General features: G+C 41.5%; 1 protein-coding gene across 1 annotated transcript in view; it reads right to left on the reverse strand.

Annotated features, from left to right (window-relative positions):
- LOC112845609 (uncharacterized) overlaps positions 1-16,025 on the reverse strand; it is a 29,336-nt gene that overhangs the window by 7,384 nt on the left and 5,927 nt on the right. Inside the window, exons 2-5 of the mRNA XM_025905029.1 lie at positions 12,607-12,948; positions 12,338-12,436; positions 11,156-11,482; positions 892-1,218 (exon numbers count right to left, since the gene is read on the reverse strand). Coding sequence (XP_025760814.1) covers positions 892-1,218; positions 11,156-11,482; positions 12,338-12,436; positions 12,607-12,948 — 1,095 coding nt within the window. The remainder of the gene's footprint in view (positions 1-891; positions 1,219-11,155; positions 11,483-12,337; positions 12,437-12,606; positions 12,949-16,025) is intronic.

Raw genomic sequence — 16,025 nt, forward strand, 5'->3', positions numbered from 1 at the left:
TCCGGCTAAAATGAGAGTTTTTGTCAGTGGAGTCTGGTGGCTTTAACCACACAAACATTACAGCTGCGCTCAAATATCACAAAGAGCTGTGACAGCAGAGAAACACATGAAAATCCTCCAAATATCATCTAGAAATAGAAATCTGTCCACTGTGGGACATGTGAGGCTGACATTAATATGTCTTAAAGTGGGAGATGAAGAAATGATTCCAGGGCCCAAATCATTGAGACAAACATCAATCCACACTTCACTTTGTTTCATGTCTCTAAAGTGGGAATATTTCAGTGTGATGAACAAACGGCCTCCAACAAATAAAGCTGATTTTCTTTTCCTGTCTTTTCTCCAGCGGCCTCAGCTTCTTCCTCTTTCCCCTGTCTTCTTCTGCAGACGCTCCTCTGTAGCTTCAAGCTGTTTCTCTTTACAAGGAGAGCTACAAACCTTTGCATCCAGCCACAAACACCCCATGGGCTCCTCTGGATCATCACACTCAGCATTTTCACAATAAAAGCCTCATATTTATGGCTGCTCCACCCTGACATGTGACAACATCCAAATGACTGGATCAAAGTGTTTGAATGATCTCAGCAGCTTTAAAACTATTGATATTTATACATTTACATTGATTTGGACTAAACTAACAAAACTATTGATTTGATCCAAACTCAAATCATTCCAGAGGCTTTTATTTTGAAGTTAGGATCATTTTTAATGGTCTTCTTAGTCTGTTCATTTAAACACACAGTTGCTGCGCCTGACATTTTTGGCTTTTAGATCAAAACATCAAAGAATTTATTTTATTTGAATGAAATGAAAATAGATTCAAACTAAAAGCTTTTAGAGAATAAACTCCTACATGACCTCTGACCTTTGACCTGTATCTATAGCACTGACCTCTGGCTTTCAGCTCCACCTTTCTCTTCAGCAGGATGTTTCCCTCCCTGCTGTAGACGGTGCAGGTGTAGGTCCTGTTGTCATCATCTGTGGGGTATTTCAGGGTCAGACTGAGGTCTCCAGTTTTCAGCAGGTCTTCATTCATCTTCGTTCGGTCTCTGTAAACCTGGTGCTGTTCTTTAGGCTGGTCAGAGCCGTTCTCATACACGTGGACCTTCCTGTTAATGATGTCCATCCACTCGACTTTAGCGTCTTCAGGCAGGTGAAATGTGGTGTTGAGGGGCAGCTGGACAGACTCCACCCCTGAATCCACCTCCACCTGGGGGACTGAGAGGACAACAAAGCACAACATGAGCTTGGATGGAGACATTTGTGTTGACTCTAACAGGCTGAATGCTGCTGCTTCACTGGGAGCTCACTGTTAGATAGAAAGTGGTCAGTGTGAAGAGGAGACGCAGCAGAAAGATGAAGACTGACAGGAAGAAAGCAGTGAACAGACTGTTGGAGCTGCTGTTAGTGGGACAGGACTTTATTCAGTCTCTGAGGACCAGATTTGACTTGATGAAGCAGAGAAACACAGTCTGAGTGTTTCTGTCACACTCACTTCATCACACAGCTCAGTTTGACAACATTTGGAAGAATTTGATAGAAGCCTTCCTTTAGTAAAAGCACCAATAAAACACCATGAAAACACCTCACTACACACAAAACTGCAGTACTGGCAAATTGGACATAAAGTCTGAAAAGTCAAAGTACTTATTGTGCAGAAAAATGTTCCCATCAGTGTCTATGGATCAATATTACTGCTGCACATGTTTAAGGCTGAGCTCATTTCAAATCCTTTCTATTGTGTTGAATCTGCAGTAATGCATCATATTCTATAAAATCATATGTTTGTAGTGGCTGTCCTGTGAGGACCACGTATCTCTAAATAAACAGCTGTTAATGAGCTCACAAACACAGGCCTACAGCTGGATTTGAAAAAGTCCATTCAATAGAAAATCAACAATCACAGCTGGATTCAAAGGCTTGAGCTCTGTGTGACATGGTTACCTGTCAGTATCTACAGGGGGATTCAAATATGAAGGAAACATGAAGGTGGTGCATTAGAAAAACTGCTGCTTTCAAGTGCAGAGCAACAAACTATTTGAACTGATCCAACTTTATTAACACAGACAAAGATTTGTGGATCAGCTGCTGTAACATTTGTAATGAGCATTAATATTAATAAGTGTGAGTGAACAGAGCTGCTGAAACAGTGAAACTCTCACTGACTGATGTTACGTGAGGCCTTGTTGGCTCATTGTTAGTTGGCTGCACTGAAACAGGAAAATCCAGCTGTTAGTCATAATGTTTGGGTTTGTAAAGCACTTTATAACTGAGGACAGTGTGGAGGAGAGTCTGTGTGAGTCAGCTGCACCAGTGCTTCATGGTTTGGTGTTTTTAACATAAAGTCGTCCCTGTAGATGCTTTTAGTTTGAGTGTCCTTATTTTGCCCTCAGTTATTGGTTCTCACTGTCTCCAGATCAGGTTCAAACACAGAGGAGATCAGGGCTTTGCAGCTGCTCCTAAACTGTGGAACAAAACGCAACATTAGAGACCTTCAACACCCTCCATCCTCTTCCTCTTCTCCTTATCCCAGCTAACACAGAGAGACACTCACAGCACACAGAGAGGAGTGTCGGGGGAAAGGCCCCACTCAGGTGGTGGAAATGACCTCAGGAACTTGTTGCTGTGAGGCAACAATGATCAGCACCACCATACTGTTTGTTTCACTCATGGTTTCTCATTTTATGTTTTGGTTTTAATCTGTTGAATTATTTCAGGACTTTGACTCATTTAAATGTGCATCACTTTGGTCAGCAGCTGTTTCAGTAACACTTTATAACACGACCTGCAAATAAGGCACAAGTAGCCTGTAGTTACCTGTAAGTTTGTGTAACAAGTAGGTTTGTACAGAAAGAATAAAATAATTACACTGTAAGTACATTTAAGTACAGCGTCAGTCATTTTAAGTGCTGGGTTATTTCATGGGAAATTTCCAGAACAACAAACAATATTCCATCTTTGGACTTTCCGGGCCGCGGCTCATATTATGGAGCGACTCAGCCTCAGCCTAACATCCTGGTATTTTATAGCAAAGGACGCTAAGAAAGGAAATCCAGCCACACTGTAGCCGACTGTCTGCATTGTAATCAGGCTGCAATGTAGGGAAGTGTCTACAAAGAAGCTCCAGCTGAAAGGATTTACAGCAGGTTAGTGTGATGACAGATAGAGGTGTAAATGTACTGACATGTAAAGAGTGTGTTGAGAAGGTGGAAGAGTGACGTGTGAGCAGCAGGATGGCTTCATGACAAGAACAAGCACTTCAGATGTACAGAGAAGGTCAGGAGGAGCTGCACTGTTTCTGTGTGCATGCAAACAATGGTTGGTGCAGTACATGTATGAGGACAGAGAGACAGTGGGAAGGTTTGCAGTAGCAGGGAAAGATGGGTTCCTGCTGGGGCTGGATTACATCAGAAATCCACTCTAAGCCCCTTCTTGTTAGCAGTGCTGATGGACAGGCTGGCAGATGAGCTCAGGCAGGAGTCTCAGCAGCTCTGTTTGCTGAGGACATTGTGATCTGTAGTGAGAGCAGGAAGCAGGTGGGTGGAGGAGAGCCTGGAGAGGTGGAGGTATGCTCTGAAGAGAAGAGGAAGGAAAGACAGAATACATGTGTGTGAAGAAGCTGCAGATACGACAGTGAAGATGAAGGAGTCGAGGTGGTGATGGTAGATCAGTTTAAATACATGAAGTCCTCCATACAAAGCAGCAAAGTCCAAAAGAGGTGAAGTGACAGTACAGGCAGGATGGAGTGGGTGCACACATGTATCAGGTGTGATCTGTGACAGGAGGACAGCAGCTAAAGTCAATATGAAGCTTTACAGCCTAGTGAGGCTGTGATGATGGAGACATGACACAAAGACAGGAGGCGACCTGGAGGTGGCCGAGTAGAAGATTTGAACAAGTGAGCAGAATAGAAAGGATGGAAATGAGTGGGTGACAGGGACAGCTCAGGCTGAGGAGTCTACAGGACAAAGATAGAGAGGAAGGCTGAGACTGATGGAAACGTGCAGAAGAGGGACGCTGGATATATCGATGCACCATGTTGAACCTGCAACTACCAAACATCAAGTGTTTGTATGGAAAACCTGAAACAGCCCAGGAAATGTGTTCATCCATAATATTTGTGTTATTAGTCTTTCTATAGTCACCTGAATACAACACAAATAACACACAAACCAACAATCAGCAGTGTTTGTGTTGTTTTACGTTCAGTAACCATGAAGCACAACTGCAAACATTTAGTATCACAAGTAGCAGCTAAAGCATCAAATAAATGTTCCACCTCGTATATTTACACACAAATGTTGTGTTTATTTTTACCTGTGTGTGATTTTGATTTTAGCCTCATCATTGTTTTCCACAAATATACTGCACAGCATCATTTCCTGCTTCTGGTTTTCACACTAAATCTCTCAGCTTGAAAATAATTGGTTGTTATTGGTAGAAGTTATCAAATGAAATGAAAATGATGAACAGACTTAATAACAGGACTTCAAAAAGCTCAAATCTGGAACCTTTGGTTTGTTACTGGATTAAATGAAGACATTAACTGACCTGACATCTGATACTCTGTTTTAGTAAACCCATCTTTTCTCTACTCAGCAGTTTAGTTCTTTTATTGCTGTAATCAAAGCCTCAGGTGGGATGATGTCATTTCCTGTCAGCAGAGGAAGCAGTTGTTGTTGACGGTGGCTTTGCAGCCCACAAACTCTGCACAAGCAAGAATAAAGAGCGCAGAAGACTTCAAATCCTTCCTGTCTCACAGTGTTTTTATCAGCTGATGCTCTAAAATGTTTCCTGATAGTTCAGAGCTGAAGCTCCGCCCACGTCGTTGCTTAGTTACAAATACACAAGCACATGATTGGCCCTTAAATATAATCAGACATCACAGCACAGCTTTAACACAGCACTGTTTTTAAGCTGTTTAAAATATGACAAATAATATTGACAGATTGAGTCACAGATGTGTTTGATGTATTTAATCAGTCACAGCACCAGTGTCCCTCACAGCTGTGGATGTGTTCAGCTTCTCCTGCTGGGTTCACTTTATATACAAACATGTGTTTATTCTAAATATTACTTTCAGTTTGGTATTATTAAGTTTACATGGACAGTTTAAAAAGTGAACTTTAGCCTTAATGAGCTGAAGCTGTAACATTGAATGAAACAAACATGTTTGATGTTATTTTTCTGTTGTTGAATATTAAATCACTTTATTACTGAATGACTGTTTCTGTCTGTCTGATGACATCACAGTCCACACTTCCTGTTACAAATCTGAGTCACTTTAGTATTTCCCACTCAGATGATGTCATTTTAATGAAAGCACTCTGCCGTCCTATCTAATCACAGTCCCAGTCTGAACCATATACTATCCACACAGCTGCTTACTGGCTTCATATTATGTGGAGCACTAAAAGCTGCCTTTCTGTCGAGCTACTGGGAATCTACAAAACCATTAAAGAGGACAAAATGATTCTGTCTGTAGTCGCAGCATCAGATTAGTGAAAGAAACTAAAGTACTAAAAGAATCAAACTGAGTAAACAGATTGAATTGAATGTTTCTTTCTTCTTTTAGTGACGAGCCCTGATCATGTGACCCACAGGTACAAGTTATTATGAAAAGATACCAGAAAGTCTGTCGCCAAGACAACCAAGTATGACAGTGTGAACAACACAACCCTGTCACACAGCAGCATCACTGTGAGCTGCAGCATGTGCATTTAAAACACTATATTTATGAAGTTATGCTTCTATCTTACTGTCTGTGAAATATTCTGTGGAAATGACACGTCCACACTTTTTAATGGGCCCACAGTAACCAGAGATCATTAAAGCTGCACTAAGGAAACAAAGAGGAAAGACTTATAGTGTTATATCTAAGTTTGCTCTGTGACATTCATTTTGTAACACAGCTTGTAAAACTGTTGCAGTTTCCTGTCACTTGCACATGGATCCTTGTAAGAAAGCTCATTTAAATGACTGTGAACAGGGCTCGGTTGTTCTGATGTGCTGGGATTTGACCACAGCCTCCTCCAGGGTTTACTGACAATGGTCCAAAGAAGAGAAGCTGTCCAGTGAGCAGCAGCTCTCTGTGTGAAAATACCTGGTTGGTGTGGATGTTTCTAGCAGGAGAAGCAAATCTGACATCATCTCAAAGCAGTTCTTCAAACATGAAAATCACTTCACTGGATTCAAATCCACCAAGTCTGGATCCAATAGAGCAGCTGTGGCTGTGGTGGAAGTGGATATTTGCATCATGGATGTGGAGATGACACGTGTGCAGTAACTGTGTAACACTATCATGTTAACATGGTGAAAATGTCTCCTTGTTAAAACTATACTACAAAGAATGAAGCAGCTCTGAAGGAAAAAGGGCTCCAGCCCATTACTAACAAGGTGGACCTAATGAAGTGGCCAGTAAGTGTGGTAGTAATGGCTTGTTTGTAAAAGCCAAAAATCAAACACATGATTTTAGCTCTGTACATTCGACTGTTTGGGTCTCCAGATGATAATGAAACAGATGTATTTACATCTATAACTGCTTATTCAGTTCCTGGTGGTGGGAGGTGGATTTAGGCCGACGTTCATCAAACCTAAATGAATTATTTGTCCTAATAGTCAGAGGGCCAAATGTATTAATGAGTGCTGGAAACCTCCATGTGTGTCTGTACAGGTGGAGATCACTGGAGAAGCTGAAAGCTTTGGTGCTTTTCTACTAGTTGGGACGACTCTGTGAAAATCTGCTGACAGTCTGAGGAAGTTTTTGGACTCTTGCTCACAAAGTAAAAGACATTTTACAAAGTGAACAGAAAAGAAACTTGTTCTGAGTGTAAGTGTTGTTCTGGATGCTGATGGATTGTTGAAGCTCATTTTTGAAGAGTTATGGATTGTTTCATGTTCTTCTTTTTTAAGTTGAATGAACACAGCTCAGCTCGTCTCCGTGTTTATAAGCTCACATGATGCCTGTGTAAAGTCTCTGTTAGCTGCAGAGCTCTGAAACTTCACACAGCTTTGGATGATAACATGGAGAAAGGATGTGGAGATTTTCACAGTTCTGCTAGAAATCATCTTCTAGTTATTGTGACTCAGATATGACTGATTGTAGATGAACCACACAGAGCTCAGTTTTAGGCCCCTTCTGTCTCTATTTGCTCTCACTTGGTTGGTCCTACCCACTGTTCCTTAACCTCACTGAATCTTTCATCGAGGAAAGTAGGATAGACAACAGAGAGAGGAGGTATTAGTGGTATTTGAACTGTGTTACCTTAATTTTTTTCACTTGCATGTGTCACCCTGGAGAAGGGTGCTATGTTTGATGTTTGGTTTTCAGTGATGGGAATAACGGCGTTACTTTTTTCAGTAACGAGTAATCTATCTAATTACTATTCCTATCGTTACAACGCCTTTACTAACAAGAAAATGCGGTCGCGTTACTATACTTCAACAAACAGACGGTTGAAGCTGTGTTCAGCTTACCGCATATTATATCAGTTGCACGGAAGTAGCTGTAAGTAATCTGGACGCTACAGCTTTAAGCAGCTGCGCGCTCCCGCGGACGGTAATCACGATCACTGTCCAGCACAACACCTGGAGCTCAGGGGGCAAAACAATCGAGTGCTGCTGTTTGACTGAGGAAGAATAAAGTAGTCGTGGTAAGTCAGTCACATGACCACTTAAAGAAAAAGCAACATGGTGCCAGTTTTTAAATTGTGTCGATAGGCCACGTAAAACCAGAGTCATGATAAACAATATATACGCGGCGTTTTTTCCTCAATAGTTTCATCATGTTTACTGTGTAAGGACAGCGCTAGCAAGCACTCTCTGCTTATGAGCAAAAAACAACAACAACCCCCTGCCCTTTCGTGTTGGTGGAAAAATGCACCATGTCGACCAATCAAAAAATGATATGACATTTGGTTGTTTAGGAAGAGGGGGAAGTTTTAGGAGTGACAGCGAGAGAGAGAGAGAGAAAGACAGCAGAAAAAGAGAGAGCGAGTTTTGAGATGTGAGAGATTTGTGATGTTTAGCGTGTTTGGAGTGTGTAGTTAATGTGTTGTCTTGTGTAGTTAGTGTGTAGTGTTGTGGATAGTTTTGTGTTGTGTGTCAGAACAATGAGGAGCTGCTGTCTCCAGGTAGAAACAGCAGTGATACACCTGCTGCTGTCAGACCTGCAGGTATCAGGCTGTGATGTTCTCCTTTGTAGTGGACAGAAATGTTTGGAGTGGCACAAATAATTTGTGGCATCTTATTGAAGAACAGCTGATTGTTCTGTAAATAGTTTGAAATGTTATTTAAAAAAAGGGTAAAAGGTAAATGGATGCAAATAACTTTGTTGTTTCCAAAACTTGTGCATAGGATTTTAAAATTGACAATTTATATTTGCATTTAAAGTTATGAAATATGATTCAACATGTTTGTGGTTGTTACAGTAAAAAATATAACTTTTTCTACTGTGATTTTATGTTTTTTTGTCTGATTTTAGATCAACTGTGTTAATACAGTATGTCAAAATGAAAACATAACTGTAAATTCAGACACGTGAGGTTGTGCTGAAAAGGATGATACCAAACAAGGCAAAGCAAATAGTTTTTAAAGGTGAAATGTGGAGAGAAAATCAAAAGTAGTTAAAAATGGCCAATTATACCCTGGACCCCAGAGGGTTAAACGCTTTTTTAAAGTAACGCAATAGTTACTTTTCAAGTAATTAATTACTTTTAGAATATTGTAACTCAGTTACTAACTTACTTTTTTGAAGAAGTAACTAGTAACTAGAATTAAATGCTTTTTCAAAGTAACTTGCCCAACACTGTTGCTTTTAGATGAGATGTGTTAAACCTTTTTGCAGTGGTGTTTTTAAAAAAAAAACTTTTATAGTTATGTTTTAATCTTTATTGTTTTTAGATTTAATCCTTGTAGTTATGAGTTTTATTCCATATTTTTATTATTAGGACAGCAGCCTGATTACTAATCATCTTCACCTGCCAGAGTTCATGCTCCACCACTGAACTATCAGCGTGAGCCTGTTGGCCACCAAGCAGTGATTCATGGTGATGGAGTCAGACATGTACAGGAGGAATCAGTGATGATGGAGTCAGACATGGAAAGCTTTTAATGAAGTGTGCAGGTTTGAACTGCTTTACTCAAAGCTGGATTTTTAGATACTATTTTTATATTTTGTTGTCCACATTTTCTTTAATGTTTTTGCCTCCTGGCCACAGCTGTGATTTTTAGTCTCTTAAAAGTTTGACTCTACGTCTTCCTTCACCTGTTCAGAAAGGTTTTTGTCCCCTCACATTTGGACCTTCCACAAATATTTCTACACTACAACATGTTACCTTTCAAATTAAATCTTGTACATGCACCTTGATGATTCAGTAACTCTGTTATGACTTTTTCCATTTGGGTAAGTGTGACAGAAAATACAAACAAAAAACTGTATCTACAGCACCGACCTCTGACTTTCAGCTCCACCTTTCTCTTCAGCAGGATGTTTCCCTCCCTGCTGTAGACGGTGCAGGTGAAGGTGTCTCCATCTGTGGGGTACTTCAGGGTCAGACTGAGGTCTCCAGTTTTCAGCAGGTCTTCATTCATCTTCGTTTGGTCTCTGTAAACCTGGTGCTGTTCTTCAGGCTGGTCAGAGCCGTTCTCATACACGTGTACCTTATCATCATCATTATTCTTCCACTCCACTTTAGCGTCTTCAGGCAGGTGAAGTGTGGTGTTGAAGGGCAGCTGGACAGACTCCACCCCTGAATCCACCTCCACCTGGGGGACTGAGAGGACAACAAAGCACAACATGAGCTTGGATGGAGACATTTGTGTTGACTCTAACAGGCTGAATGCTGCTGCTTCACTGGGAGCTACACCTGCTCAGATCTGTTAGATTCTCCACATGAACAAACTCAGTAACTTATAGAGCTACAACATTGCTCATGTGCTAACCCTGATTAGCATCTCCATTTTAATTCACTGAGTCTCACTGAAACATTGATGCTCGGTGGGCTTAGCTAGTGTGAAGAGATTTTTTAGGATTTTGGGATTTTTATTATGTTATGCTTAAAAGTACGTTTCATTATCTAAATGTGTTTGCTCTTTTCAGTATTCAGCTTAAACTCTGCAACTCTGTGCAGACTCCTAAATGGGGAAGTTACACAGGAAGCCTGCAGTTCTATTTTCTCTCTTCCTGTATGTGCTCTCGGAATAAAGACTCTTCCTTTTTACTGCAGCGGTGCGAGTCTCTCCCTGAGTCTCACCCGTGTACACGTAAACCTGTCTGAGCGTTTTATTCCGACCTGAGTTGCAATACAGGAAAACTCCTGACAGCTAGTAAACTACATTTCAAGTGCAGAGCAACAAACTATTTGAACTGATCCAACTTTATTAACACAGACAAAGATTTGTGGATCAGCTGCTGTTTGCTGCTATAGATATAATCCAGCTGATGTGGGAGAACTACATGTGACACTTTGATGCAGCCATGAATCTGACTGATTTCTTTCCATTTTCAAAGGTTGATGCATCAGTTAAAGTCCTTAAAAAGCTCAGAAATAAAGAGAAAGGTTGGTTAAAGCAAAGAGAGGCACTGGCAGCATTTAAGACACTAAACAAGAGAAACAGATCAGAGAACATCAGACTGAATAAGTGGAATAAAGTGAAACAGAGAACTAACGCTCCCTAAGAATGGAGCTGTCAGAGGAAGAGAGCAGCAAACTGAAAGTCTCTGTTAGCTGCAGAGCTCTGAAACTTCACACAGCTTTGGATGATAACATGGAGAAAGGATGTGGAGATTTTCACAGCTCTGCTAGAAATCATCTTCTAGTTATTGTGACTCAGATATGACTGATTATAGATGAGGACCAAAGAAGGTTTTTACTGAGATTTGAACTGACTTAGCTTAGCCTGTGTTTTAGCCACATGCTAAACAAACACATGTTCAGAAACTAGAAGATGTTACCTTTCAGATGAAGTCTCACACATGAACTTTGCTCCTACAGTTCATCTGCTGAAGCTTTTACATTTGGCTGGAAATCAAATAAAAACCAAAACAGCCACAAACATCAGACATGCTAACACTGTAACATTATTGGATGGAGCCCACTGAGACTGAACCACCATCACTGACCTCTGACCTTTGACCTGTATCTACAGCACTGACCTCTGACTTTCAGCTCCACTTGTTTCTCCATCAGGACGTTTCCCTCCCTGCTGTAGACGGTGCAGGTGTAGGTGGAGTTGTCTCCATCTGTGGGGTATTTCAGGGTCAGACTGAGGTCTCCAGGTTCCAGTAAGTTTCTCTTCATCTTTGTTCGGTTCTTGTATTTATCGTCCTGTTCTTCAGGCTGGTCAGAGCCGTTCTCATACACGTGGACCTTCCTGTCGTCTTTGTCCTTCCACTCCACTTTAGCATCTTTAGGCAGACAAACTGTGGTTTTGCAGATCAGCTGGACAGACTCCACCCCTGAATCCACCTCCACCCAGCGGACTGAGAGGACAACAAAGCACAACATGAGCTGTAGTAACATTTATAATAATCATCTGATGGCCTCCTTACAGTAAACTTATCTCTGTACTGCACCTCAGTGCTGCATTTGATACACCAGAAAATAATGACAATAAAGTAATTATGCTGCTGCTGTGGTTTCTGTCATATCCATCTCATACAGTGGGATGCAAAAGTTTGGGCAACCTTGTTAATAGTCATTATTTTCCTGTATAACTTGTTGGTTGTTACAATAAAAAATGTCAGTTAAATATATCATATAGGAGACACACATACTGATATTTGAGAAGTGAAATGAAGTTTATTGGATTTACAGAAAGTGTGCAATAATTGTTTAAACAACGAAAAAAGACAACGACGTGGATGACCTCCAGTTTTTTAAAATTCATACACAGGTTGGTTCTTGTACTCGACCCTAAAAACTTCAGAAACATGGTGACTCATCAATGACTGACACAAAAGGAGGAACATTTACTGAAGCTGCTGCAACATTTACTGTCAGCACATGTTTCCATGTCAGCCTGCTGTTTACCACCACAGAAGAAGAACAGCTTGTACACATGCAGCCTCTGTGTCAGATCAATGCAGTGAAGCACACACACTGTTTAGTAAAGTCATGTTGTGGAGCTGTTTCACTGATCAGTGACTGAGTCTGAAGGAGGTTTTCTGACTTCTGGAACAAACCTGGAAGTTTCTCTTCAGCTCTCTGTATCAGCTGTTTGTAACTCTCAACTCTTTCAGCTTCTGGAACAAGTTTGTGTGAGCCGCAGTCAAGGAGCCACCAGAGGACACCTGCTAACCATCGGCATTATGGGTAGTGTAGTAGGAGACACTCACCTGACATGAAATAGTGCCGGAAATGAAATAAAAGACCTCCAGAAACCACAAGAAGAACCAGGAGAACCAGGAGAGCTTTGGCCCAGGATGGAAACCGTTCTGTGGAGAAACACAAAGAACAACATGACCTTTGAACTCTGAATGAATGAAATTTTCTTTGCTGAATATACTTCAAGCCAAGATACTTTTAGTCAACATGTTTTCAGCAGTAAAATAATAAAGTTTTATCTGAATGATAAAACCGAGTGATCCGAGTGTTTGTTGCTGACCTTTGACCTGCAACTGTACATCTCCCAGTCTCTCATAGCCATATCTAAGGTCTGTGACGGAGCAGGTGTAGGTGGCGCTGTCAGACAGTTGGAGGTTGGTCAGGTTCAGGCTGAGGTCTCCAGTTTCCAGAGCGTCAGTCTTCATGGATGTTCGGCCGCTGTAACGCTGGTTTTGATCTTTCAGTTCGTCTCCTTGAAGCTGACGCTGGTGGACGGTTGGAGGACTGAGGTCGGAGCGACTCCACACCACTGAGGGGTTGTCTAGTAGTACAGTGTCTAACTGACATGGCAGGATGAACGAGTCCCCCTCATACAGCTCCACAGCTGAGGCATGCTGGGAAACTGAGGACACACAGACAGAGACTCCATGAGTCACTTCGAGGTAAAGATACACCAGGTAGATATTTGTGTTTTTCTTTCCTTTACTTTCTGTACAGTCTCTCACTTCTTATTTTTAATTTTTAGATTCTTTACTTTTCTGTGAATCTGCATGCTGCATGCATGTGTAACAGGTGTATTAAAAAGATCATTTATGTTTCACCAAAGATCCATCCTGTGGTGTTATTTTCATTTGTCAGTCTTGTTTATGGACATGCACGTGTATATATATTTATTTTCTGTATTTATATTTTGGGAGCTTTTATTTTCTTTGTGTGACCTTTGACTTCCCACAGAGTCACTTCCTGTTCCAGTTACAGAGCGATTAAACACAGTCAAAGTAATCGAAGTCATTCAAACATTGTTTGTTCCACATGCATTTTGTCTCACACTGTAACTATATGGTCACGATGCAGTGCATCTTAATTTGTTATATGTTTATATGTATATTTCAGTATTTTAGCAGCTTGATTTATAATGAGGTTTGTTGTGATGTCACACCTCAGTCGGCTAGAGGCCCTGCTGGGGAGAGGTGTGCATGCAGACGTCCCATCATATGAAGTGTTGATTTTAGCATTTACGTGTTGGAAAAAAGCCAAAAAACAATAATAGATATTGAAACTGATTGTTTTTATTTGTTTTTAAAGCTTCTTAAAGATGGCCTATTGTGTCATGTCAGCAACCTTTATTCAGGTTTGTAACTGAGCTCCGTGTGTGGGAAAACCCTGATTCACTGAGCTCATCATGAGTACATGAGTATTATAATATCAGTGCAGCCACGGGTGAGATAACCAGGTCCTGCTGTTATTTTACTCAGTTATATCCTTACTGCAAGAATATAACTGAGTAAATTCATAGAAAGTTATTTAATTACAGCAGGAAAACAAAAACATTTGTAAGTTTTCAATCAGTCATGTCCTTCACAGTGGTTTGGTCCTCCATCATTGAGCATTAAAATTGTTAAACCGTTTTTCTTTGTTTTTATTGCTCGAAATGATTTTTTGATTTCCCATCAGCCCCTTCCACCTGATAGGTGCACAGCTGAAACCAGCTAACAGTATTCAGGCTCCGCCCACAGCACCACAACAGCCTCTACACAGCACACAGTGATCCTGTTGCAGCCCAGAGAAACTATCTGCCAACCTATGATTCAGTTACAGCTCTGACAGGTGTTCAGTGCTCCAGATGTCACAGCACACGTGACATCTGGACTATGTATTACAGACCTGTGACTAAATGACAGCAAGTGACTCACACTGAGTCCAAACTGAACAATGACCACAGTTTCCTGAAGTCTGTGATCCTGTCCAAAGAGGCACAGACCTACTGCTGGAGTCCTACAGCTCATCTGAAAGCCACCAAGAAGAATCCAGTGATTTGAAAGTTGCTGCTTTGGATTGTTAGTTTGATCTGAATCAGAATCCAGTGTTTGATGGAAATCTCCTCCTGCTGCACTTCAACACATTAAAGAGAGAGAGATGATGATGAGAGCAGAGAGAGGAAGGTGTACTTACCGTGCAGGAGGATCACAAACACCACAAACATCTTCATGTTCCTGTCAAACTCAGAGACTCTTTAAAAGCCCTTCAGGACATCAGCTCACAGCAGCTCTCACTTTCCTCTGCTGATCATCTACTGACACTCTCACACTGCTCACACTGTCACAGAGTTCAGCTTCACACTTTGTTAAAGCACATCTCTGGAATGAAGTCCTGCCGGCCACAGATCACTTCTGAGGAAAGAGGAGGACGTCGGCTTTCCTCCTAGTTTCATGCCTGAGCGCTCCGGTTGGAGGCGGCTGCTGCGGCCTCACCCTGACACGCACAAAGCTCCACCTTCAGTCCTGACACTGAAACATCCACTGTAGCTACAATGATGCAGATGTGACCCTCAGCAGCTGGATTTCCTCTCCATAGATGTGTTTCCATGCAGATCATGGACATAAAGCAGCTCCAGGATGAAGAGTGTGAAAGAACTTCTTCCACTACAGTATTCATTACAGCACTGTGGCACTCCACAAACCCTCACACTGTCTCAATCCCTGTTTCCAGTTTGACTGAGAGAAGGCCTGAAGCTCAGCCAATCACAGGACAGGAAGTGATCAGCTGACAGTGATTTGAAGCTGTCAGGGTGAGGCTGCTTCATGCAGGTGTGAAACTATGAGGAAGCTGAACGCCTCCTCTTTCCTCAGAAGTGATCTGTGGCAGTCTGCCATCATGTTTGGCTGCACACACTAAATGTGACTCACTGAAAGTAAAAGAGGTAACGTGTACAAAATTGGAAGAGAGTGGTTGACCAGTTAAGCTAATATATAATAAGAGTGACAACATGATGCACTGAATTTACTGTGGGGAGTGTGGAAAGACCATTGCCAACAATACTGCATTTGTGGCTGCTGCTAATACGTTTCATATTGAAACGCTGAAAAAGCACCAGTGTATCCAGTAAACACATTATATGCTGCGATAAATGCACTGCCCAAGTGTCTCTTCTCCTCACTGCCTTTCAGCAGCAAACAGGTCGTCAGAGGAGCCGAGATGATGATTAAGTTTAACATTGTGTACAATATTGCCAAAGAGTGCCAAAGCACTTTAAGCACAAGCACTTTTTCAGTAACTTCTCTTTCTTGTAGAACTGTGCTGCAAATAAAGAACTTTGTGTTCACGAGATTGTTAGTTAATCATTTACAAATCAATATTGTCTGTATGGACAACACATTTCCCCCCCAAAAAGTGAACATGTAAAGCTGCGGTGTTAATTGATGCGGTTGAAAAATTTTGGTGCACCTTTATTTTGAGATATTACAATCAGAACAGAAAAGAAAAAGAAGAAAGAAATTGGTGAAGAAGTTTATAGAAGGAGAGGGAGAGAAAAAAAACCACTGAGGATCTGCTCCAAACCTGCCTAAACCCCCCCCCCCCCCCAAAAAAAACAACCCAAAAACCCAAGCAGGGGCCTGACAGAGCCAGGGGGGCCAGACCCCACCAAGCAGCAATTAGCCAGCACACACCCAAGCACCAAGAACCACCAACAAACCAGAG

This window comes from Oreochromis niloticus, unplaced genomic scaffold (genome assembly GCF_001858045.2).
Source record: "Oreochromis niloticus isolate F11D_XX unplaced genomic scaffold, O_niloticus_UMD_NMBU tig00008098_pilon, whole genome shotgun sequence".
Taxonomy (NCBI): domain Eukaryota; kingdom Metazoa; phylum Chordata; class Actinopteri; order Cichliformes; family Cichlidae; genus Oreochromis; species Oreochromis niloticus.